At 42.7% G+C, this 25,251-nt stretch overlaps 1 protein-coding gene across 1 annotated transcript in view; it reads right to left on the minus strand.

Annotated features, from left to right (window-relative positions):
* The window catches only part of CPB1 (carboxypeptidase B1), a 32,888-nt gene extending 7,841 nt beyond the window's left edge, over positions 1-25,047 (minus strand). The window contains exons 1-9 of the mRNA XM_077348728.1: positions 24,818-25,047; positions 24,654-24,729; positions 19,037-19,161; positions 16,144-16,243; positions 15,786-15,887; positions 14,447-14,548; positions 12,046-12,156; positions 10,705-10,795; positions 4,327-4,529 (exon numbers count right to left, since the gene is read on the minus strand). Of these exons, the coding sequence (XP_077204843.1) occupies positions 4,327-4,529; positions 10,705-10,795; positions 12,046-12,156; positions 14,447-14,548; positions 15,786-15,887; positions 16,144-16,243; positions 19,037-19,161; positions 24,654-24,729; positions 24,818-24,900 (993 nt within the window). The 5' untranslated portion in view covers positions 24,901-25,047. The remainder of the gene's footprint in view (positions 1-4,326; positions 4,530-10,704; positions 10,796-12,045; positions 12,157-14,446; positions 14,549-15,785; positions 15,888-16,143; positions 16,244-19,036; positions 19,162-24,653; positions 24,730-24,817) is intronic.
* Between the last annotated feature and the right edge of the window lie 204 nt (positions 25,048-25,251).

Genomic DNA, 25,251 nt, shown 5'->3' on the forward strand with positions numbered 1-25,251 from the left:
CTCATACCCTTAGAAAGGCATCAGATTCTGACAACTGCTCCTTCTGATGCACAAAGAACGGCTCTGTCTAGAAAGACGTTAGCCATCAAACTTGACCACACGCCTTATCACATGGAAAAAGATAAAATGGCATTCTATATTTTAATGTCAGTATAGCAATAACTATCCAATATAAGATAGGACTTGATCAGTCTTATCTTTTCGTCTTGCTGAATGATTTATGTATCCCTTTTCACCAGAGACATTGGCAAGAATGCTACAAAAGCTTTCCTCAACTCTTCCTGAATTCGATATCTAGAAAGGCTTCCTTCATGCAAAGATACATCCTTTCTATACAGTGCATTCCTAAGCAGAGTTATGCCCTTGAAAACCCATTCATTTGAAGGGACTTATGTATGTGCTGTCAAATTGCAACCAATTTAGAATTTAAAAAGGTCTCTGTGTGACAACCATGGCATGTGAATAGTCCCCAGGCATTCTCACAAGCAATATATCCAACCACGTTGTGACACAATCCAGAAAGGCGTTCAAAAATATGCTAAGCTTGGATGCTATCTTATCTTGTAAGGACTATAAAACAGGTTTTATTTACCCCCACAGGGCACTGATATCATATCATATGGCAAACCCCTTTTGAAATGGTGGAATTTCGATAGCTGTTTTAGATATGACATTAGGATCTGATGTTCAGAGAGAAAAAAAAATAAAGTGAAAAATACAACTAGCCATTCCCAAGTCCTTGAGTGTGCCTAAAGTAGCTTTCTGGATCCCTGCCTGTATTTTGCTTTTGATTTAGATCAAATGACAATGTGTGAAGTTAGAAACATTTTGTAAGAATCAAAGGCAAACAAGAAAACAGAGAAATAATTCCAGTTCTCTGGAATAATCACAACAACACTCCTTGGCTAAAGGAATGATGTAGTCTAGCATAATGAAACAAAACAAAAATCCATTTTAAAATGGAAAAAGAGAGAATTGTGTTGCCAGATGTCCAAGGCAAAATTAAGCTGCCCTTTCTGTTCTTTTCTGCCTCAGAATACTGATATTTTCACTTGGGAGACATCATAAATCTGTCAGAATTCTAGGGCCAACTTTTGTTTTGACCTTGCACTTCTGGCAGCTGAAAGAGAAAATTAAAATGCTGTTGATTTTTTAAAAATGGGTTGTTTGTTGTGGTGTGTTTAGTGCCAGCAATATGCATTCATTAATATTCCATAGCACTGAAGTAATTTTCTTCTGAGAAATTTATCACTCTTTTGGAAAAAGATATATAAGATGACAAACTATTAAAGAAGAGAAATACGCATTTAAAAAGTCAAATTGTGTCCCGTTCTAGGTTTAGACTATTTCAATGGTGTGTTTTGAGCATGGTTTAGAAATAAAATACCCATTGTTATTTGAATGTGTTGGCCAAGTATGTCAGAGAACAAATTCCATTTCTCAGGGTTTCCTTTAATTTTATCAGGCTGATAGAATCTTGGAAAGAATAAATGGAAATAAAAATCCCATCATCTCCATGTGCTGTTGTACACTTACTCTGCTTATGGTATGTGTGTTGACCACTTAAAAAGTGATTCTCAATGTGGGCCATATGCCTCCTCCCCAGGGCATGGCATATTTCTATAGGGCCACAGTAAGTGCCACATTTTCTTTTTTGGGGGGGGGGGCACAGTAAGTTTCTGAGAGGGTCACTGCCAGGCTGTTATGATCCTGGGCCTAGGCCAAGGCAGATTGAGGTCTACAGGCCCTGAAAGCATCAGCTAGACCAGGCTGTGGGCCTAAAATTTCCGGTCACCCTCTGTATCTTGCGATTGGGGAATGGAGAAATTGTGGGGAAAATGAAGCCTGGGCAAAAAGCCTAAAAGGCCTTGCAGCAGGAGGGAGGGTATTCACTATTGGAGGCAGAGCTGGAGAAAAGCTACAGCAGGCAGAGTGATCCCTTGCCCATTGTGGCCTTGAGCCGTTTAATGGGAAGTAAAAAACAAGCCAGGATTTTTTTGCTGTTTTTGCCAGCTCCCATTCACTGCCTTCTATTTTACTTAATCTAATTCAATCAATCCCTGTTATTACGAACTCTGATTAAAAGATAATATTTTTGTTACCCTGCTGGGTCCTCACACCTCACTGGGCCATTCAGATGGCCAGTTTAGCCTAAAGAGGAAGTAGGGAGGGTGTTCTGGGCTCTCCTTACTTAGATTAATAAACAGAGCAGATGGTGAAGTACCTTTTCCCCAACTAACAGCAACTATGAGGAGGGCCACAGAGGTAAATGAGGCTCAGAAAGGGAACATGAGCAAAAAAAGATTGAGAACCATGACTTAAAATACTAAAAAATGGTGAGTGCAAAACCATGTTAGAAAAATTACTGGAGGATAGGTCTAGCCATAGAGACCAAAAGGAACCTCCATGTTCAGAGGCAGCTAGCTTCTAACTTCAGTGCTGGGAGGCAACCTCAGGGAAAGACCTTGGCTTCTAGGCCTGTTGTTGGCCATCCAGGGGTTGGCCACTGTGTGAGATAGAATGTTGGCCTTAATGGACCACTGGTCTGATCTAGCAGGACTTGTCCTATGTTCTTATATACATTTGTCCCATATGAAGTGTTACTAGACCAGTGACTGGTGTCCTAGATCAGTGGTCCCCAACCTTTTCATCACCGGGGACCACTCAACGCTTGACAATTTTACTGAGGCCCGGTAGGGGGGTAGTTTACTCCTCTATCTCAACCACTGCCCTAACGCTCTCTGATCGCTAGGGTAATGTTTAAACATCCCTTCAAAATAAGATACAGATACGCCACAACAATGAACATAAGGAACATTTTTTTTCCATGGAAATTTTAACTCATGACAATGACAAATCAATGGGAACCCTGAGCTTGTTTCTCTGCAACGAGATAGTCCCATCTGGGAGTGAGGGGAGACAATGACACCCGAAGTCGGGCCGGGGGGGATGAAGTAAAGGGCCGGGGGGGGGGGAGAGAAGGCGTCCTTTGCGGCCCACCTCCAGTTACTCAACAGACCACATGTAGTCTGCGGCCCACAGGTCGGGGATCGCTATCCTAGATGATGTGCTGGTGTGTGTGTTAAATGCATTTAAATATGATGGGGTGCAGCCAAAATAGGCACCACATACTCAAAGGACATGTTCAATTTTCTTTTGTGACCATTTTAAAGACATTAACTTCCTTGGCCAGATGCAGTTACAGTTGCCTTTTCAAGAGAGATGCCGTCTTTAATTATTTCCTTCCCTGTCATTTTCCCCAGTCAAAAAAGTCACCCTGACCTGCCTCTCCTCCCAGCTGGGAAAAGCTTACAGATATTTTAATATTTCCCAGCAAGAATACAAACATGAGGGTAGTGGTGGACTTTTTTATTTTCGGCAAGGAAAAGGGAAACGAAGAACAGCCCCAGAGGTTAGATTGGGGGGGGGGGGGGAGATCATGAGAGAAAATGTGGTTTGAACCAAAGAGTTCCTCTCTGTATGAATCATCAATATATTTTTATTTTTAATTTTATTTATTAGTTTGATTTCTATGCCGCCACTTCTTGCCCAGCTAGCCGCGGCAACTTACAACACTGAAATATAATAAAACCAGCAGAAGATAACCATAAAACCCCCTCCTACCCTACCTAACCACCCTACCCTGACCCCAAAACTCTCTCTATCAAGCTGACAATTGCTGCCATATGAGCCCAGGAAGATTTAAATGAGACAGACATCAAGGATCCGAAGCGCCGAAGACACCGGCACTGGAGGAGGAGCAGATGTTCTGCATCCTGGCCTCAACCAAATGCCTGGTGGAAGAACTCCATCTTGCAGGCCCTGCAGAATTTGCAAGCTCTGTGGATCCACTTTTTCTTGCCCTCAGTATAACGGGATGTAAACAACAACCCCTCCCCCCCCCTTCCAGCATCAATGAATGGAAAGCTATCGATCACTTTATGTTCAGGTCTTTTTGGCTAAGAAATTCCTGGCAATTTGAGAGTGGAGTCTGGGAGCGTGGTACAAGGGAGGGGAAGTAGAGCAGTAGAGATGTGATGCCATACAGTCCACAAAGCAGTCATTTTTTCCTGTAATTTGGGGATCATTTGTAATTCTAGGAGTTCTCCAGCACCATCTGGAGGCTGGCAGCCCTAAGTTCTAAATGTTGTCTTCCTGCCTGCAGATCTCAGCCCTCTTAACTGTGCAAAACTGAAAGTGAGGCCCCCAGACTGAGGGGTCGTATACGAATTATGTTTTTCAAGCAAAGAGAAGCCAACCAGAGGGGCGAGTCCTCCGCAACTATTTAATCTTCAGAATAGGTACCACCATTTTGTTTCCACTTACCAGTTCCACGTGGTCCTTTGTTACATCATAAGTATAGGAATATGGATACAGAAGCATCTGAGAGTAAGAGTGGATAGTCAAGTAAGCCTTGATGGTTGAGATGTTTTTACGAATGAAGTTAACCAAGGCCTTTGTCTCCTTTTCAGATTCAGCTGCACTGCCACAATAAGTATCATCACATGGTCTTTTGGAAGCACCAGTGCCTACATGACAAATAAGGAGAAGCCATAAATAATAAGGAAACAAAGAATAGCCATCTTATGCCACCAACTTTAAGCCACCTAGGATCAAATCTAACCATGGTGTAGTCTGCATGGGGCTTTTTATTCACTCCCACCTTGAATAAATCCCTTCGTATAGACTGAATTAGATTTCCATTTTGATTTTTACCGCTTTAATTTTTTCCTCTGCAACATGCATGATTGATCCGCAGTGAACCTACCTTTCTCCCGTGATATCCAGGAATGGATATAAGCCTCAATATTTGAAGAATTGCCATCAGTAAGTGTGTAGATTTCTCCTTTTTGCAAATTAATTTCCTGCTCCATAGCAAAGCAGTCTTCCCTGATTGGCCAGGGTATCAGTTCAAAGACTTCCTGGTTCCTGGTTGCAAGACTTTCCTCCCAATATTTGTTTTTCCCCTCCTTTTGGAATTTGTTTTAAAGTGACTGTGGACCAGAATCCCCCACTTCTCTCAACAGAAATTTGCCTCGTTCTGTGAGGCTGCTGCTGGCTCGGCTGCCTCCCTACTGCCGCTGCCGCCACTCGTTAAGAAAAGAAAAGAAAGAGACGAGCAGCCTTGTGCTGCACTTGGCTTGTCCACGGGCAGTTAAAAGAAATAAAGCACACTCCTTTAATGCCGGCTGGACTACACCCCCCGCCCTCCCCCCTCTAAGATTCCCCAATCAAGTGCAGAATGCTTTCTGTTTCAATTCGGGGGAATGCAAGGAGGAAGATCTGGGTTCAAATCTATCTGAATTTAACAGGATTGACAATGGAAAAAACAAAGTAAGTGCAGAATCAGCCCATGTCTGCTGAGAAGTCCCTTGTTATTCCATGAGAATTATTCCCAAGAACATGTCCTTAGGACTGCAGCTCTAATTGCTTACAATAAGGGTCAAAATGCATTCTACATGGGACTTCTATAAACAGATCTCCCAAATTTTTAGGCAGCAAAGCTGCACTTGATTGATACTATGACAGTATACCAACAAAAGTGTGTCTAGTCAAGGCTATGGTATTCCCAGTTGCAATGTATGGCTGTGAAAGTTGGACCATAAGGAAGGCCGAGCGTCAAAGAATTGAGGCTTTTGAACTCTGGTGCTGGAGAAGACTCTTGCGAGTCCCTTGGACTGCAAGGCGAACAAACCGGTCAGTCCTAGAGGAGATCAGCCCTGACTGCTCCTTAGAAGGCCAGATCCTGAAGATGAAACTCAAATACTTTGGCCACCTCATGAGAAGGAAGGACTCCCTGGAGAAGAGCCTAATGCTGGGAGCGATCGAGGGCAAAAGAAGAAGGGGACGACAGAGAATGGGGTGGCTGGATGGAATGACTGAAGCAGTAGGTGTAAACTTAAATGGACTCCGGAGAATGGTAGAGGACAGGAAGGCCTGGAGGATCATTGTCCATGGGGTCGCGATGGGTCGGACACGACTTCGCACCTAACAACAACGACAGTATGCAACACTTGAACTCTCCCTCCCTTACTGTTTGACTAATCACCCCCCAGTCTTCTGTGAATTGTAGAAGAAGTGTAAAGAAAGGCACACATATTATTCCCTGCCTTCATAGAAATTTAGGAGTGGTAAATTTGATGAGGCTGGCTACCAGTGGGAAATGGGGGAGGGGGGAGGGGAACCTACTAGTCCTGGTGCCCCTAGGGTCATGACATTTCTTTTACCATAGAGTGTTTGGTGAACGTTAGACCTCCAGAAGTGACATTGTGATGCAGGGGGACAAGACTGTTGATTCACTTCTCATATTGTTGTTGGAAGTCCAAGGGATTTATTGGCTGTTGGGGTCCCATGAAGCAGACAAACCAGGTAAAAAAATTTAAAGCTTTTAAAATTTATCACAGAAAGAAGTCTGAAAATGATCAGGTCCAACTGAGGGTGGACAAGACAATTATAGATATCAGTTACATAGTATCTGAGCACGTGCAACAAGTCCACCTCTTTTCTATGCCTAAGAGTTTACATACATTTCTACTGCTGTCAGCTCTACAATTTGGAGAACAAATTGTAGCCACAACAGCTTTGGATTTTGCAGTAGTTCTAAAAATAATTCTTAACCCTGACATGTCCTCAGCAGCTTCCTTTAGATAAGCTAACTTAAACACAGATTCATACTTCTGCTTCTTGCAAAGTGAACAAAGGTTCCAAAGGGGACAAGCATGGCTCCATTAATGATGATGTCCCTGCCAGTCTACTAGGGCAAGGGTAGACAACCTGTGGTCCTCCAGATGTCCATGGACTACAATTCCCATGAGCCCCCGACAGAATTTGCTGGCAGGGGCTCATGGGAATTGTAGTCCATGGACATCTGGAGGACCACAGATTGACTATCCCTGTACTAGGGGACCTGGCCCCTCTAGATGAAAGAAACAGCTTGTGGGAAAAGAGTAGTTCTCTCTTCCAGGTAGAGTTGCCAGCCTACAGCTGCATCCTGGATTTTTCCTAGAATTACAACTGACCCCCACACTGAGATCAGTTCACTAGAGGAAGTGAGGCCTTCAGAGAATTAAATCCCTGCAGAGCTCCAACCCAACTTTATCTTCTCTAAGCTCCATCCCCAAATGTTATGAGATTTCTCAACACAGAATTGGCAACTCTTTTGAAACTTAAAAAAAATTGTGAAATCATGACAAATCTCCTGGGCTACCAACAAAGGGAGTTCTGGGAGGAACAAAATCTGGGGGTCTCAAACAACTGGAGAGCCCCTCATGCTACATCCTATGATTTTCCTTTCTATACAATTCTGGATTTCTCCACTAGGGGCATAGGGAAGTCTGAGCATAAACGAGGCCCTCTGACTATTGGCTAGATTCTCCTTGAAAGACTGAAGCAAACTTGCCTAACAGATCATGCTAAGCCCAGCAACCAATCCAGCAATGAAGCAACTCAAGAGACCATGCCGATGCCTGCTACAGTAATTTGCCAGCTTGCAGCCTCCTAACAAAGTCATTTTCTCCAATAGATTCAGGTGTGTTGATCTGAAGCATCAGAACAATGTTTGGGTACAGTGGCACCTTGACCAACAAAGTCTGGGCATATACTTCTGTATGCATGCACACTTCTACAGATACTTATTTGCCCCTTCCCTCTGCATATTTTTCCTCACTGAGTTCAAAATATACGTTTACACTCTCTCTTCCTGCACAAAATGCTTCCAAGAGCAGATTAAAAACAAGACAACACCAGGACTTTGATTTAAATGTCTGTGCATAGCATGTAGTCAGCCTCTCTGTGATGAAATAAGATTAGGGAAAGGAGAAAGAAAACAGGCCTGGCATGCTCACACAGTCCCTGGAAGATAAACAGTACACAGCACAATGCAGTTACTCCTCTGAAATCAGTGTGCAGAATATATGTCTGTATGATATTGCTCTGAAAGCAGCCTATAGGGTCAGTAAGAAACCCATCGCAGGACAGAATCTTGCTTCAACAGAGCCCTTCCAAGTCACATGATAGTCTTATAACTTGAATTGCTGTGCTTATTTCTCTCACTTTCTAACGTTTCACCTGTCTGACCATCATTAATTTGCATATGTACACATGTATTTCTTTCTGCCCCTGCATATGACTCTTCATACGTCTGAGAAAGTAACCTCTAGATCACCAAGAGTTAATGCCCCTATCAGTCTATATGTTGATAAGATGCTACACTGGCCTGGTGGAATGAGCTTCTGAAGGAGCTGACTAAGTTCCACAGGGCCTGTAAGATGGAGCTCTTCCACCAGGCCTTTGGTTGAGGCTGTGTGGGGCAGAGCGTAGGATGATCTAGCCCATTTTCCGGAATGCCATATTTCCATCTTCCCAGGTATATCCCCCTACTCCCGGGTGTGGGGAGTAGGGGGATGGGTGAGCTGAGGGCCGATGTGGGGAAGGGGTTAAGGGGTGTTTGGGTTTTTTAATTGTTATATGGTTTTATATGTATGCTGTAATCCGCTGTGAGACAGCTATGTTGGGAGCAGCAGAATATAAATGTAATAATAAATAAAATAAACTAGGATTGCCAGTCCACTCGCTTAAGAGGTCTAACTCAGATTTTGTCCTCTATTCCAGCGTTTGCTGGCAGGGGCTCATGGGAATTGTAGTCCATGAACATCTGGAGGACCACAGGTTGACTACCCCTGCTCTATTCGACCAATGCCTGTTATCTCCAGTTGCAAGTTCTCAAGGCAGTATCTGTGTGGGGAAAAACCTGTCCCTGAGAATGTGGACAGATCTCAGTCTGCAAGACAGAAATTATCCCAGTAGGCTAGATGGGCATTGTATGGCAGGTTCAGATGTCTAGTTTAATCTTAGAGATAACCATATATTTGTGCTGAACATATAAATCGAGATAACAGTACATCACAACAGAATCTGCAGTACAATATGCTTGGCATGATCTGAACATATCTCAGTCAATAGCTAAACATGGTAGGACATAGCATGGTTGCTGCTGCACTGTTTCCATGTGGTCGAAACTATCTAGAAAGCAAATGATTGTTCTAGAAGAAGAAGAAGAAGAAGAAGAAGAAGAAGAAGAAGAAGAAGAAGAAGAAGAAGAAGAAGAGTTGGTTCTTATGTGCCGATTTTCTCTACCTGAAGGAGGCTCAAAGCGGCTTACAGTCGCCTTCCCTTTCCTCTCCCCACAACAGACACCCTGTGAGGTGGGTGAGGCTGAGAGAACCCTGATATCACCGTTTGGTCAGAACACCTCTATCAGTGCTGTGGTGAGCCCAAGGTCATACAGCTGGCTGCATTTGGGGGAGTGGGGAATCAAACCTGGCTCACCAGATTAGAAGTCTGCACTCGTAACCACTACACAAAACTAGCTCAGCATACAGCAAGATATGGAAGGAGGTCCAATAAAAGTGGCTGCTCGCGGGAAAGACAATTCTATTTCCTAAGAAAATGTATGTGGCTTCACAATGAAGACAAAAGACCTTAACTTTGTTAATGGCTTGTAAACACACAGCTTTCTGTAACTGATCAGCTGTCCTGATGAGAAGGGAAAGACAATTTTGGCATCTTGCTGGCAGAATGAAACATGTACTTCATTACAGGCAGTAACTTGTATGAACTCCAAACCATAATTGGCCAGGCTACATTTTGATCTTTTCTTGAGGCAGTGACGGTGGTATTTTAATAGTCTCCTTAAAAAAAACCCCTCTGTGGCTGGACAGTTGTACATTGATATTTATTGCTATTGTACTGTAGAAGAAGAAGAAGAGTTGGTTCTTATATGCCGCTTTTCCCTACCTGAAGGAGGCTCAAAGCGGCTTACAGTCGCCTTCCCATTCCTCTCCCCACAACAGACACCCTGTGAGGTGGGTGAGGCTGAGAGAGCCCTGATATCACTGCCCGGTCAGAACAGTTTTATCAGTGCCATGGCGAGCCCAAGGTCACCCAGCTGGTTGCACGTGGGGGAGTGCAGAATCGAACCCGGCATGCCAGATTAGAAGTCCGCACTCCTAACCACTACACCAAACTGGCTCCAGAACATTTTATTTATGTCTTGCCAATTTTGTGGTTTTTATAAAGTGCTTTGGTTTTGTGGTTTTTATAAAGTACTCTGGAGGCACGCTGGGAGCTGACTAGCAGCATGGGGATATTTTAATAAAATAAATACAATCTTGCTGTGAGGGACTTAATTTCACACAAAAATATATTTATTTTTTATTTATAATTGTATTTGTTTCCTGCTCAATAGAATCACAGAATCATAGAGTTGGAATGGGCCATACAGGCCATCTAGTCCAACCCCCTGCTCAACGCAGGATCAGCCCAAAGCATCCTAGTGAGGATCTATCTCCCAAAGCAGTACCAACCACTGATTCACACACAGCCTGCCCCAGATTCGCCTCTGGCCCAGTCACTCAACAACCTCCTCCTTGCAGCTTGCCCAGCTGAAGCAGCCAGTGCAGCTCCTCACTTCAGTGAAAGCAGGAGGTACCCTTAGAGAGCTAAGACTGAATAGTGCAATCCTCAACACAGTTACACCCTTTAAAACCCACTAACTTCAGTGTGCACAGGAGGATGAAATTCTGTTTAGGATTGCACTGTGAACCAGTTCAAATCCAACCCAATCATTTATCTCATTTTTACTTGATAAATAGGAATAAACAGGAATATGGATATACTTGTCATAACAGGAGAAAACATACTTACTGCACCACCCAGCATTGAAGTTTCTGTTTGGATCAGTTCCAATGCAACTGCTACCCACATTCGTAGAACGGGTCTTCCTCCACATGCGATACTGCAAAGAAGCGTGATTGGTACATATAACTTTGGAAGGATGTGTGTGATACATTCAGGTGGGCTTCTGGGTTGATCTGATGCAAAAGAACAAAGTCTGGGCACATTTCAGACCAACAAAGTTTAATTCTGGGTATACGTTTTTGTGTGCAGGCAAACACTTCTTCAGATACATTAAAACAGACTTCCTCAAGCCATCTGTAAACCGCCCGTGGCGCCGCGGGCGCCACGGACTAAATAAGACAGTAAGAGGTTCTGGGGCGGGATGTGTCCGGGATGAGGAAGGGTCCAGATTGGACCCTTCCTCATGACAGACAATCAGAGGGACCAATCGGCAGGCGTGAAGCGCCTGCCGATTGGTCCCTCTGATTCCCGCCGCCAGCAACTGGGAGCCGCGCGCAGCGCGGCTCGCAGTTGCTCCTTTGCCGCTGGCCTGAAGCAGCGTCAGGCCGGGGAAAGGCTCGAGAGAGCCTCGGGTGGGGGGGTGGCCGGGCCCGCCTTTCCCCGGACGCAGGAGCGGCTTCGCAGCGTCATAGACGCTGCGAAGCCGTTCCTGCGGCCGGGGAAATGCTCCAGAGAGCCTCGGGTGGGGGGGTGGCTGGGCCCGCCTTCGGCTTCCGGTGGGGGGGTGGCCCGGCCGGCCTTCTCCTGGGAACTGCGATGGCCGAAGACCAGCAGACAGCAACCAGGACCAGCACAAGGTTGGTAAGTGGACCTGGGGTTCTGACTGGCCTTGGGAGGGAGGACCGTGGCGCTGCTTCTCGGGGGGGGGGGTTCTGAGAGAGGGGGTGGGTGGGTGGCTGAGAGTGTGTCCCTTACCCTGCCCCCTTCTCCCCTTTCAAACCCCCTCCAAAGACTGCAATTATTCCCCCCCCCCCCAAACCCACACTCACTGCTAGCGCCCATTGCATTTAGAACTGCAATGGGCTTGATTACTAGTATATATATATGGCAGGAAGGACACCTTAGAGTCAATATGTATAAGTAACTGTGGGAGAAGTATAGTCCAATCTAGTCATACTTATATCACACATTTAGTTATGCATTTTAACTCTAGCCTTTCCTGCAACTTACCTCCCCATGTGTAAGGTTTGAAGAAGTCCATTCCAATGTATTTGAAGAAGTAGGCATGAACATGAAGGAGTATACCCAGAATTAACGTCTTAAAGGTGACACTGGACACAAATATTCTTCTATGTGATACATGTATACACTTGAGCTTTTGATTCAGGAAACAGATGAATGACTTACATTAGTCCAGGTATAGACATAGCCATCTATGTTGAAGACAGGTAAGACATAGAAATCCAGCTGGTCAAGAAGTTGAGTCATGATGGTTTCTTTCCCATAGGTTCTAACAGCCTGGGTACAGGTTAAATAGTTAAAATGATTAGGATGAGCCAACCTGCATATCTAGTTTTGGGTTTATTGACTGTTGGATAGTGCCTCTCCATTTGGGCAATTGTCATTTGTTGTGAAAATATTTGTATGCTATTTGGCACTTTCCCCCTCTGTGGGTATTTATTCCCTCCCCTCCTTTACTGCACTTAAGTGCAAATGGCTGTTATGAGCTATGTGATTTTGTAGATACTGTGAACTTTGATATGCTGATGACATATGCAGCAGTAAATGAAATTGCGTGAGTCTCACAATTCAGGCAGATTCACTAGTGAGGATAAAAGGAGGAGGAGACAAGAAACAGAGGACAAGAAACAGAGGACAGTGCAGAAAAATGGGGCAGAGAAGCAGTGGCATCCAGGGAAACATAAAAGATATCAAACAGTATAGCAAAACCAGAGATATTTGGTGTTGTAAGTCTGTTTTTCAGCAGCTGATTTAGCAGCACTGAAGATGATAACTTCTAAGAGAATTTCTAAATTTCAGAATATTTGGTGTAGCCTTGTACCTGATACTCTTATGAAATAATGCAATTTCTGTGTCATGTTTCTGTATTATATAGAATCATAGAGTTGGAAGGGACCATATAGGCCATCTAATTCAATGTAGGATCAGCCTAAAGCAGGGGTTGCCAAACTGTGGCTCTCCAGATGCCCATGGACTACAATTCCCATGAGGCCCTGCTGGCAGTCCATGGACATCTGGAGAGCCACAGCTTGGCCACCCTTGGCCTAAAGCATTCTCTTACCAGGATATTTTCTTGTGATATTAAAACTCAATACACTGGTTTGGTGGTGGTAGAAAGTGCCATCAAGTTGTAGCTGACCCTAGGGTTTTCAAGGCAAGAGATGTTCAGGAAAGAGTTGTTCGGGGGGGGGGGGGTTGTCATTGCCCACGTCTGCATAGTTACCCTGTCATTCCTTGATGGTTCAAATATTGACATCTCTCCTTAACTTCTGAGATCTGAGCTATCCAGGTTAGGTATAAGTTTGTAGTATCAAAGTATCATAGAAACAGTGCTGAATTGTACTGATTACTGGTGCTCTATGAATTTATGACAGCTTAATGTCACCCAAGAGTGATCTTTTGCCATAGAAATCAGGCAAAGGCTGATTTCAGATGAAGGCTGCAGGCGATGGCTTTGTGTTCTAAGGCTGCAGTCCTTCCAGGAAGCCATTCTCAGGGGAACTTGCCCCCGAATAAGATGATGTTGTAACAATGGTACTTAATGGATTAGGATTTAGCAACTGGGAAACCCGTTGTAGAAGCACAGATTCCTTAGGCTGAACTAGGTATGAATGAGAGATTCTTGGTTGAAATCTAACAGATCTGCATTCAAATCCCTATTTAAACCAGTGGGGTTTATGTGCCAGGTTTTAGCCCTGCTATTCAGGCTGTCTTAAACATGGCACCAGTCCCAGTGAGGTAAAGTCGGGGACTGACTATTCCAGTGGGTGAGTGAGAGCTGCAGCAACCTGAGCTGCTAAATAAGGCAACGTATTATTCTCTGCTGAGTTACTGAGAGAGATAAGGGGATCACATTCACAACAGTGTGACTAGGGTGTCACTTTCAGTTTCCAAGGCTGCTTCCCCACACATATCTGAGCCGAGGGCGGGGGCAGGGAGCCTTCTCATTGCTGGGTTTCTGCCAAGGCTATCAGGTCAAATGTTTGCACTCCCTTGTTTTCGATTTTAACTAAGGGCCTGATGCTGCTTTAGTGTTTTTTTTTTTTTAAAGCTCCTTGAATGTAGGCACCTCAACGAAGGATGAGAATCAAGCAGCTGGAAGTTGCTTTTTAAGGTTATTCTGATAAAGGCAAATGCAGTGGACAGTTACAGCTGTAAATATCACAGGAATTGCACTGTTGATAATACACCCCCTTCTTGAAGGCTCGTGGTTGGCTGACTCGGAGAATGAATGAAACTGGCAATGAATCAGGTCTGTCAAGGAGGGGGAAAGGTGGAATTGATCTAGCATGACTATTGTCCGCAAGGACAGCAGAGACTGTGTTAGATTGGAGGAAAGAGGCATCATACCATACATGAAACTCATTCTCCTTCTCTTGGCTCATTGCGGATCACAGTTGCAAAGACATGTGGGGATCTGTCCCTGAATACACCCTCATGGACATTATGAGGGCACATGAGCATCCCTCCCTGGCTACATCCTTATTGGTTTCTGAAGCAGCTGTGTGTCCTGCTTCCTGCTTCCAGCTGAATCAATGAACCCTGAGGATATAGAAGGTTAACCAACCTGTCTCACAAACCATTGGCAGAATGCAGGTGAGATCCACTCTCTAGCATGGAAGCCACAATCCATAAAGATGGCCTTTTTATTTGCGCCCTGCTTTCCCACCTGCACAGATAAAAGAAGAAACGTTTGTATCGCGTACAAATAGTTATTTTTCTGTCTTTCTATTCTAGCCTCATTTGAAATCAGAGAGTTCCGCTGAAGCCCAGTGCTGGCAGTATATTTTTATCTCCAGAAAATTACATACAGAAAAAGAGAGTGAGACTAGACCTTTTATATAAACAGCAATGAAATTGTCAGATGCAAACCTGGAGAGTTTTCTTTATCTATGTGCAAGAGTCAGCCATGACATGTTCAACCATGGACAGATTTTTGCACCATTGAAATGTAGCAAAAGCAAAAACTGGATTACATTTGGTCTGTCATGGTGCTATGAACTCAACGCAAATAGAAGCTGCTGACGATCATCATGGAGATGCTATATCCTGAAACCGTACTCCTCAACAGTATCTCAGAGAAGATGTTCAGTAAGCCAATACTTGATTTCATGAAGACCAGCATCTTACTCATTGGCACATACATTCTATTATTTCCTGAATTATGATTTTGTTTGTTTGTTTATTTATTCATAGGAGTGATCCACAGGAGGTTCCTCTCATGGCTGAGAGGAGAAGGTCTCTACACACTGGTTTCTGATTCCATGTGGTTGATCCAAATGGAAGCTTCCTCTAATTTTGGCTTGATTGTGTTGCATATAATGGGAATGTAGGAAGACAGACCCTAGGACCTAGGTTTGCTTACAAGTAAAAGCCAGCCATGAAACTCCATAACCAACTGTTTTCACATGGGATGAAACAGAACATGTGCTTGAATTGCAAAGATTTTTTTTTGGTCCAGAATAAGAATTTCCTTTTGTTCGTAAGAAATGCATGATGGAAACTATTTGAGAAGGGGGGGGGACCCTGATAAATTGTTTGCTTCATGCTGTAAAAAAAAGTTCTGAATTTTATAGATTGCTTCATAACAAATAGGTTTACGAACAACAGATGGAGTTCTCAATTACACAAAGGTGGATTACCATTTACCTTGCTTACAGGAACACGGTTAAATTTATATGTGCAAACTGTCAAAGCTCTTATTATGGCCTGTGTTACTGAGAAAATCTTTGCTATAAATCAAAAGAATAAAAATGTCACCATAATGGAATTCACAAAACCTGCTTGGTTTCCTAAAGCGTTTATTAAAAATACAGATCTGGAATTTTTGAGGGCTTAATAAATTTTATTTCCTACACGCCAAGAGACAATAGAACAGATTGGCTGTGAAACTCAAGAACAAATACCTTAAGGAGATACATTGGACGTCCCTCAAAAGTTGTTCCTATCTCTGACCGAGAAACGAGAGCTGGGTTCTGATTGGCAATGTCAGCTGTCCATGCTGCTATCTGTTGAATTGAAACAAACACGTTCATATGGGCATTTCATGTCATTAAAAAACACCTCATACTGAATTTGGCCAATGGTCCATCTAGGTCACCACTGTGCACTTTGATTGGCAGCAGCTGTCCATAGTGTCAGTCAGAGATACCAGGAATGCAGTCTGGGGCTTCAGCAAAGTCAAGTTATAGGAGCAACTATCACTAAACAAAATTTTCAAGTGGAAAAGTGAAGAATGATTTTAGCATACAAATAATGCTTTACCGTTTCCCAGTTGTTATATTTTTCATACTGGTGCCCAGCAGAACGAACATGGCTGTCAAACTGTCCGTTGAGTACAGTCTGAAGGTTGTCAATCAAAACTCTGCAATAAACCCAACAATGAAGAGTCAAAGTGGAATATTTCAATTTTCTTCTGGCCCCAGGCCTTCTGATACTCACACAAATGTACTAGTTTACGCTCTGCGGGGGCTAACCTATTGGTCATTCCCAGTCCCAAGGAAGCTCGCCTGGCCTCGACCAGGGCCAGGGCCTTTTCGGTCCTGGCCCCAACCTGGTGGAATGAGCTCCCGGAAGAGCTGCGGGCCCTGTGGGAATTGTCATCATTTCTTTTCCACCAGGCTTTCGGTTGAGGCCGGGCAGCAAGAAGATCTAGCCCCCCTCACAAATGTGACGGTTGCGTCTGTCATCTGCCCCCTCCCTTTCCCTTCTTAGTGGGTGTGGAATTGGGTTAGTTATATTGAATTTTGCTGCCATTCTTGTCTTAACTTTTGTATTAATTGTATTATGTTTTATTGTGCTTTTATTGTTTTAGAGGATTGGTTTTTATGTGACCCGCCTCGAGCCACTGGGGGGAGGCGGGATATAAATTAAATTCAATAATAATAATAATAATAATAATAATAATAATAATAATAATAATAATAATATAATGGCTGTGTGTTTAGTGGTCATTTCTTTTCCTTCTGCTGACATCTACATACCACCGCAATACCACCTCTTCCTATCTGTGCATCTCTGTGTTGATATGTTTTATTTTCAATATTATATATATATATTTGTTAGTATTTTAACATTGTTTTCATTGTTTACCACCTTAGGGACCCTAAGTAGAGTAGAAAGGTCATGTACAAATGTTTTAAACAAACAAACTTCCAAGTCTAAAGTAGATTTTTCCTCTCCTCAGTGACTGAAATGGGTTTAAAAGACAGATTACTGTTCATTAGGGATGGGAGTTTTGGCTGAGATAAGCTTGAAACTACTTGAATCCATGAAAATTCAAGTACTTTTCAGGCTTAACAAAGCTGAATGAAACACCCCATCAGTTCAAACTAGCCAAATCAGAGGCTTGATTTAGCTGGTTTGAGATCTGTTTGATTGAGAAAGAGCTCTCCAAACAACTAATCCTGAGGGAGTAGCTGTTTGGTGGGCTCTTTAAATGCCTCTGCCTTTGCTCCTTCCAGGCTGTGCAAAAGGCTCTTTAAATGCCTCCCTCTAGACCCCCTCTTAGGCTGTGGGGAGCCTGCTCTTGGCAGTCCTGGAAGGGTCAGGGAGGGGAAAGCCTATCAAACAGCTGTTTGGAGGGTTATTTAAATGCTTCCCCCCAGACCCCTCCCAGGCTGCACAGAGCCCGCTCTCCACAATCTGGGGATGGAAGGAAGAGCCCACCAGAATCAGCTGTTTGGTAGTGTTTTGAAATCTCTCCCTCACAGACCACTCTGAAGGTGCAGAAAGCCCGTTCTCAGAAGTTTCAGAAGCTCTGTGTGAGAGACATTTAAAGGGAAGCCAAAGGGGCTGCTGGAAAGCCTTGGAACCACTCCAGTGCTCCTTTCCACTTCCCTTCCTTTGTAGGAGGGGGGAACAAAATGGGAGCCCCGAATGGCTGCAGGCCCTTTAAACTGAACATCTAGGGCCCTTTAAATGCCTTGGAGCCCAAATTGATTTGGCTGTATTCGAGTAACCTGAATGCAAATTCTTGGACCGATACTGGGGTTCAAATGATTCTGGTATACCCCAATCATTTCCTGCCAAATCTAAACTCTACCCAATTTTTCTTTGGTGCACATCCCTACTATGTTATGTACACTCAATCCACTTTCAGCTGCAGGAAAACAGTCTTTGCAGGTTTTCATATTGTTTCCCAATCATGAAGGAAACTGCCTGTTTATCTAGAGCTTATGTGAACACACTGCAGAAAACAAAATTAAATCCCAGTCCTAAAAATATTATTGATTTCCTATCCTAGAGTCAGTAATCTGTCCCTCAAATTGTCGCCATACATATTGGCTGGTAGCTCCTCTTCTTTTCTCCCCTCAACCCAAATAAAATAACTGATAAAGAAATGTGCAGATAGGATGTCCTTGACCACTGGATTAGAGAGTAAGAGAGGCCAATTTACAATTCACTCCCAGCCTTCATAATGAACACTTGAACGGGCTGCATTGCCATGATGTCAGGGCACTGCAGCTGCACATCAAAGGCTTGCTGTCACAAGGACGCATCACTGAAGTTTTTGGTCAGGGACAGCCTCGCTGACATGAAAACTAGTACAGGAACTTGTGCAAATTCATTATTAACAGGGAATATTTTTGACACATGGCAGAGTAACTCTTCCTTTGCCACTGAGACAGGGATGCTGAAAAGGTTGCACATCTGGAAAAGGTTTGTGTTGCCAATTGCCTGCTGCAGAACTTTTAAATATTGTTTCCACATGGATGTCAGCGGAAAGAAATGTAAGAATGGATGGCCTCTTGATATACTTGCCTTGGACTTAACCACAAATAACCTCATGCTTCAGGGCATTAAGTGGTCAACGTGTCCTTGAACGTGTCTGGTTGGGAATTATCACTTGCTTCAAGTGGTCTCTAGCATCAAAAGGTTTCCAATCTCATAAGGAAACATGAATCCCATATTGTGATTATGAGAACCAGAACAGAAGAAAAGGGAGTTACAACAGGTGATGCTTGACATTCCATCTCTTGGAGGGGCTATTTCCTCTGGGCTCCATTTGGCTCCCACAAGGACAGCAGCAGGAATACCAGACAGCTGAGGAGAGGTTTTGACTTCAAGCACCTCTCTCAGATATACACTCACCAAGAAATAAACCTGAAACCATGATACATCTAAAGTCAAATTTTTATATTTTAAAAAAGCATACTCATAGTTCAGTCCATTCTGCTGCAGAAATTTCTCAGCTTCAGAACACAGGTCTGCTTCAATTCGGAAGTCAACAGTCATGCCTGTCTTCACTAAAGTGACAGAATCTGGTTTCCAGAAATCAACCTGGAAAAGAACCAACCAAAGATGCTCTTAAAACCATACATGGAGCCGGTTTTTGGATCAACCTGCATGGGTGGATTGGGTTGCCTCACTGAAAAACTCTGCACTTTATTCATCTAGAGTTCACCAAAGACAAGTCAACTATAAAATATCTATGGAAAGATTCATGGACCTCTCACGGAAGAGAAAGCTTCTTGAAAGTTCATACATAAACAATGTGGCCTTAAACAAAGTGTCCCAATCCAGCCATGGAAATCTGTACTAATCACCAAATAACCATACTTATTCTTATTTTTCCTTTAATTTTGCAAACCTGTGGAAAAAATGCTACTTTGTTTACAGACTGATAGTGAAATCCAAAGCAGAGTTATATCCTTCAAAACTCTTCACTTCAAAGAAATTATAAGGGTATAGCCCTATTTAGGAATGCACAATGGTTAACTCCTCCCCCTCCCTATATAATCTCATTCTATCTATTTTGTCTATCTATTTTGCCATACATCTATGTGCAGAGAGGGTTGGGAAGGGGTCCTTTGACTGTGCCTCCTAGTTGTGATCCAGAACATTTATTTTAAAATTTATTTATAATTTAATTTCAATCCCACCACTCCCATTGACCGGCTTGTGGCAGTTAACAAATTCACAATAAAACCCCCAATTAAAACCCCATCATAAACCCCTTACAAATAAAAAACACAATCCAAAAACCAATGGGTGACAGTTAAACTCTCCCAACCCCCCGGTTCACACAGATAAATAGCACCTCAGAGGGGGGGGGGAGAAGTTATGTGCCCCCAAGCACATTGGCCCTATACCATCCTATCATGCTTGTCTTTGAGCTAGAGTTGCCAACCTCCAGGTAGAACCTGAAGATCTCTGAATTACAGAGACCATAGAGAACCGTTCTCCTAGAGAAAATGGCTGCTTTAGAGGATGAGCTTTATGGCAGGATGCTCTGCTAAAGTCCTTCGCTACCCCAAACCCTGCCCTCCCCAGGCTCCACACTGAAATCTTCAGGATCTTCCCAACCTGGAGTTGGCAAGCCAAATATGAGCACAATGCCTACATGTACAGAAGCTTTAATAGCTGATCAAAAAAGTTTTGCAAGTTTTTAAACTTTACCAAAACCTGCAAATAACTGACCAAATATGAAATCAAAGGCAGGAACAGAAAAGAAAGCTCTCTCTTTTATCAGAGTGCCCACTGCGGAAAGAAAGCAGCAGATTGTACAGATTATATGGCCCTTGCTGGTCTCTTAATCCTTGTTTGCTGTTGCAGACTGAGAGAGACTCTGAAATATCTGCTTATTTGTAGTACAGCAAAATCAAAATGAACACTGGCCAGTGCAGGGGTAGTCAAACTGCGGCCCTTCAGATGTCCATGAACTACTATTCCCAGAAGCCCCTGACAGCATTCTGGGAATTGTAGTCCACGGACATCTGGAGGGCCGCAGTTTGACTACCCCTGGGCCAGTGCATTATATAACTAAAAGAAGCAGTGCAAGATAGAAAACCATGGCGACAGCTGAGCCATAGGATCGCCAAGAATCGGATATGACTGAATGGATCATCATCATGAATATGAGGGGCTGAAAGAGTTCACCTGGCACCCCAAATCAAAGTTAGATGTGTCTTTATATTCTGAAATGAATGAGAAATACCTTTGCAACATAAAGATTTCAGCAGCAAAACTACCCCTGATGTGGGAGTATGGTTGGTAGCGTGTTGGGAGCCAAGTTCTTGGAGTTTCTTACAAGTAGGAATACTGCAGGCATGTTAGCACTATCACTGAAGAGAAATAACTCACAGTATCGGACCTCACAATGGCATTTACCTGACTTTCTAAAACCAGAACTTCTGGCCTAATTTTCTTTGGATAAACCAAAACAGTCTGCGGGGATTCTTTAGTGTTAAATATTTCTGAAAGGTGCCTACTGAGTTGGTATCTAAGCAGTGAACAAAATATTATTACCTCAGGGATTACAGCCCTATAAACAGGGAAAGCTATCATCTAAATATACCATGATAAGTTGGAATTTTCTCCTTAGGTCATATATAACTGTCTTTTCATTACAATTAAAAATAACTGTGCCTCCTTCCTTATTTTTGTTGTGGCCTTGTTTTATTTATTTAATCTTTTCTTTCCTACTCTGCATGCATTTGTGACATACCATTCCTTAAATGGAGGCTACTGACAATTCACTCAGTGGCAAGGATAAGCACATGTTCTCTTTACGGGGGATTCATGGAAGTGGCTTTGGAAAATATGTCGAAACCTATATTGCTCTTATATTTTGAACGATGTAAGGGGACCTATTTATTCCAACCATTTCTTTAACACAATCTAAACCTTGCTTTCTGCATCTTTCTTGGGCAAGGCTTAGTAACAAAGAAGTCAGTTAACCTGCAATGTGTTTCATATGGAGGAGCAATCATATTATGGAACCGAACATGACTGATAGCCCAGTAGGATGAATATTTACTTAGAAGCAGGTGTATTCAGTAGTATTTCCTCTCAAATAAATCCAAACCTTGTGAGGTAGATTAAGCTTAAACAACATAACTGACCCACCAAGTTTCAGGGCAATGTGAGGTTTTGAATAGGCATGGATGATTTAGAGTTGATTTGACCACTTGTGCAGATTTCTGTGCAAATCAGCTGAATAGAATTTGAAATTCCAATCTGCCACTAGTTTAAATGGTCCAGATTGAACCTATCTGAATTGCGATTTGACACAAATTGGTGATTCAGACAAGCCTCCTGGCCATTTAAAATTTAGACAGAAACAAGAAGAGAAAAGAAAACATTATTACCTTCTGCTTTTGCGTTCCCACCTTTCCCGGAGATGGGGTAGTGGGAGGCATCTGCTCCAGACCCATGGCTAAGCTCCCTAGTGAGACCTTAGCAATTCATTGCAATGCATTTTTGTAAATGCATCACAGTGAGGTCTTACAGCATGTAAATCTTTTGAAACTGAGTCTCATAGAACCCAGTTTAACTCACTGACCACCACATTTCATTACTACAACCTGTCTAACTGTTGCTCTGAAATATAACCCTTTTGAAATATATGCTTGAGGATTAAATATAAGAAATTATACAAACCGAAGGTGCTCAGTGACCCTCAAGAAATCACAAAGGGAATCCCTGCCACCTTCCATTTCAAATCAGATAAACTGTCCAACTTGAGCAGGAAAACGTCCTCTCCTCCCCATCCCCCTTTATCTGATTCACAACTGCTCTCAACATTCTGTACGTCCCTGGGATGACTCAGTCTTCACAAAACTCTCTCTGTGTGGGGAGTTAATTACAAAGTCATATTTTTCTACATACCTGGGGAATCTCCCAAGTATGTAGAACTCCCTGCTTAGTCTATGGGTGGTCTAGTCTTGCTATGTGTTTGATTAGACAGGAGATTAGAAAGGAGAAACCACTTTTCTATTAAAAGGCATGAAAGCCATGAAAGAATTGTAGTTTGGATTGCATAGGCTGATATATATATATATATATATATGCATGACTGTGTGTTTATATCTGGATGTGATGAATGGTGGATGGGTTGTCTTGTTTGCCTTTTTGTCTCTTTCAGACCCCAGTTTCTCAGTACAAAGCCATAACAATTGCTTTTGGCAAGCTAAGAATTCAGTATAACACATTGATGAACTCCTGGTTTCAGGGAAGAGAATGGTACAACTCCCATTCATTTAAATAGTCATGGAACATAATGGAGAGCATAGGTGAATGTGGGAGAAACTCTGACAATGGCATAAAGTTAAATAAAAGCCTTCCTACATCTGAATACCACTGGAAATGCTACATCTTGTGCTACATCTTGTGGCTGTTTCTCAGCATCAAAGCTATACACAAATATTGAGAACGGATCTTCTGTTTTGGGTTGTTTTGTCTCATGCCATAATATATCTGCATCAAGGTCACAAAACACAAATTTGGAATGGAAGAGAAGCTTAGAGAACATTCAGAGAAGACATTGACACACAGGACCCTTTTTTAAAAAGAAAAAAGTGAAGACCATGTTCAAACACTTAGCAAGCGACCTCCGATATATTTAGCTGAACCTCATCAAAATGAAATCCTAATGATCAGGATGATGATTTATTGCAACAGTCAGTTGCATTAATCATGAAAGAAGCTAGGTATACTGATTTTGTTCCCAAGGAAGGGTTTTTTTTTTGTTGGATTCAGTCTTTAATCTTTGATATATAGGGTTACCAACCTCCAGGTAGTACCTGGAGATATCTTGCTATTACAATTTATCTTCAGATGACCTATGGAGAAAGTGGCTGCTTCTGAAGATAGACTCCATGATGTTATACCATGCTGAAGTCTTTCTTCTTACCAGGTTCCACCTGCAAAATTTCCAAGAATTTCCCAGCCCAGAACTGGCAACCCTATATAGTGCAATGAATGTAACTGGCAGTTCAACAACATAAGCAAATCAGGCAGGCCCTTGCCTTGATGGGCTACAATGTATTTCTTACAATGAGGGTGGCTGCATAAAGGGAGAGGAGGAAAAGAGAAGCAGAGGTAATATGTTAGGGACATTATATATTAGGGCCTTCAAAAAGGAGCTCTTCCATCAGGCATTTGCTTGAGGCTGGCTGACCCATAACATCTACAGGTCCCCCCCACCGCAGACTGAGAGGTCGAACCTACCAAGGGTGTGTCAAAGTTATTGTTGTCAAAATACTGTTCTAGTTCTAGTTGGTATGTTATTGTTGTTATATTGTTATATTAATGCTGATACTGTTCCATGTAAATGTTCTGAAATGTTTTCTGTAAACCTCCCAGAGCCATAGGGAAGGGCAGTATAAATAAATAATAAATAAACAAACAAACAAACAAACAAACAAACAAACAAATAAATAAATAAATAAAAATATGGTTTTTGCCTTTTGTTTCAGCTGGGGGTCAAGGCCTAAAGGTTTAAACCAAAGGCAACGTGGAGGTGGGACAAGACTGAGTGGGATTAAAGGTCTCCAGTCTACTGAGTGAGGAGCCTCACTCCATCAGCTGAAGACTCCCCAGTGGACATAGGTTGTAGGGTCCAGTCTGTTCATGGATGTTATTGTAGTAGCATTACAGGATAACAGTAAGATCCCCTGGTTCAAATCATTCTGTTGAAAAGAAAATAATACCCATTCTGACTTCCATTTCCCCAAACCTTCTTAAAATAAAGTTAATAGTTATTTATATACTTAAACCCTGCTCGTCTTCCCAGTTGGGAACCCTGTGTTAGGTTAGGCTGAGAGAGTAGGGCTGGCCAAAAGTCACCCAATGAACTTCCAATAAGGATTTCAGTATGAGTCTCTCAGATCCTAATCCGATGCTCTAAAGCACTACATCATACTGGCTCTCCACTGAGGTCCCTTATTTTCTTTTCCAATTAAGACAACTATATTTTGGTAGCAATGGAACAAATTTAGCAAAATGTTCCAGATATTTTTTATTAATGTCACCACAGAAACTGAGCTTACCTGCATATTACTGGCCAAGGTAGTAAGGACTTCCACCTGTTCTTCATTTTGAGGTGTTACACGAAACACTTTCTCCCTAAAGAAAATTATGGAAAGTAGTTATGTGTACCAGAGATTTCATGGGTGTCTGTTCAGAAATATGCAAGTAATTAGCATTTTCTTACCCTTCAAAAGTCTTCACTGATGCTTCTGCAAAGGCAGACAGAGTAACCATCAAAAGCCATAATGCCCACATCCTTATTTTCATTTGCAATGACAAGGCACAAGACCGGATTATTCTCTTGCCTGCTTTTATAATTTACTGATCGCTTTAGTTTTGATTGATGAAACCACCAACTCCGGCCACTTGCTCATTGATTGATGACTCTGCTGGCCTTGTTTTGTTTGCAAATTATTTGTCATCTTTGCCTTGCTCACCTGTGGAAGCAGGAAAGAAAGCTCACGGGTTGCTAATGGATTATGAAAGGAGAGATGGTAAACAATTCTATTCCTGTTCCTGATGGAGTATTTCATGTTCTTCCCACTCTTTTTGCCTTAGTTGGCAAGAGCTCTTCAATGTGTTTGTGTAAGGGAGAGATCATCATATTTGTTGCTACAC

This window comes from Paroedura picta, chromosome 8 (genome assembly GCF_049243985.1).
Source record: "Paroedura picta isolate Pp20150507F chromosome 8, Ppicta_v3.0, whole genome shotgun sequence".
In the NCBI taxonomy this organism is placed as follows: domain Eukaryota; kingdom Metazoa; phylum Chordata; class Lepidosauria; order Squamata; family Gekkonidae; genus Paroedura; species Paroedura picta.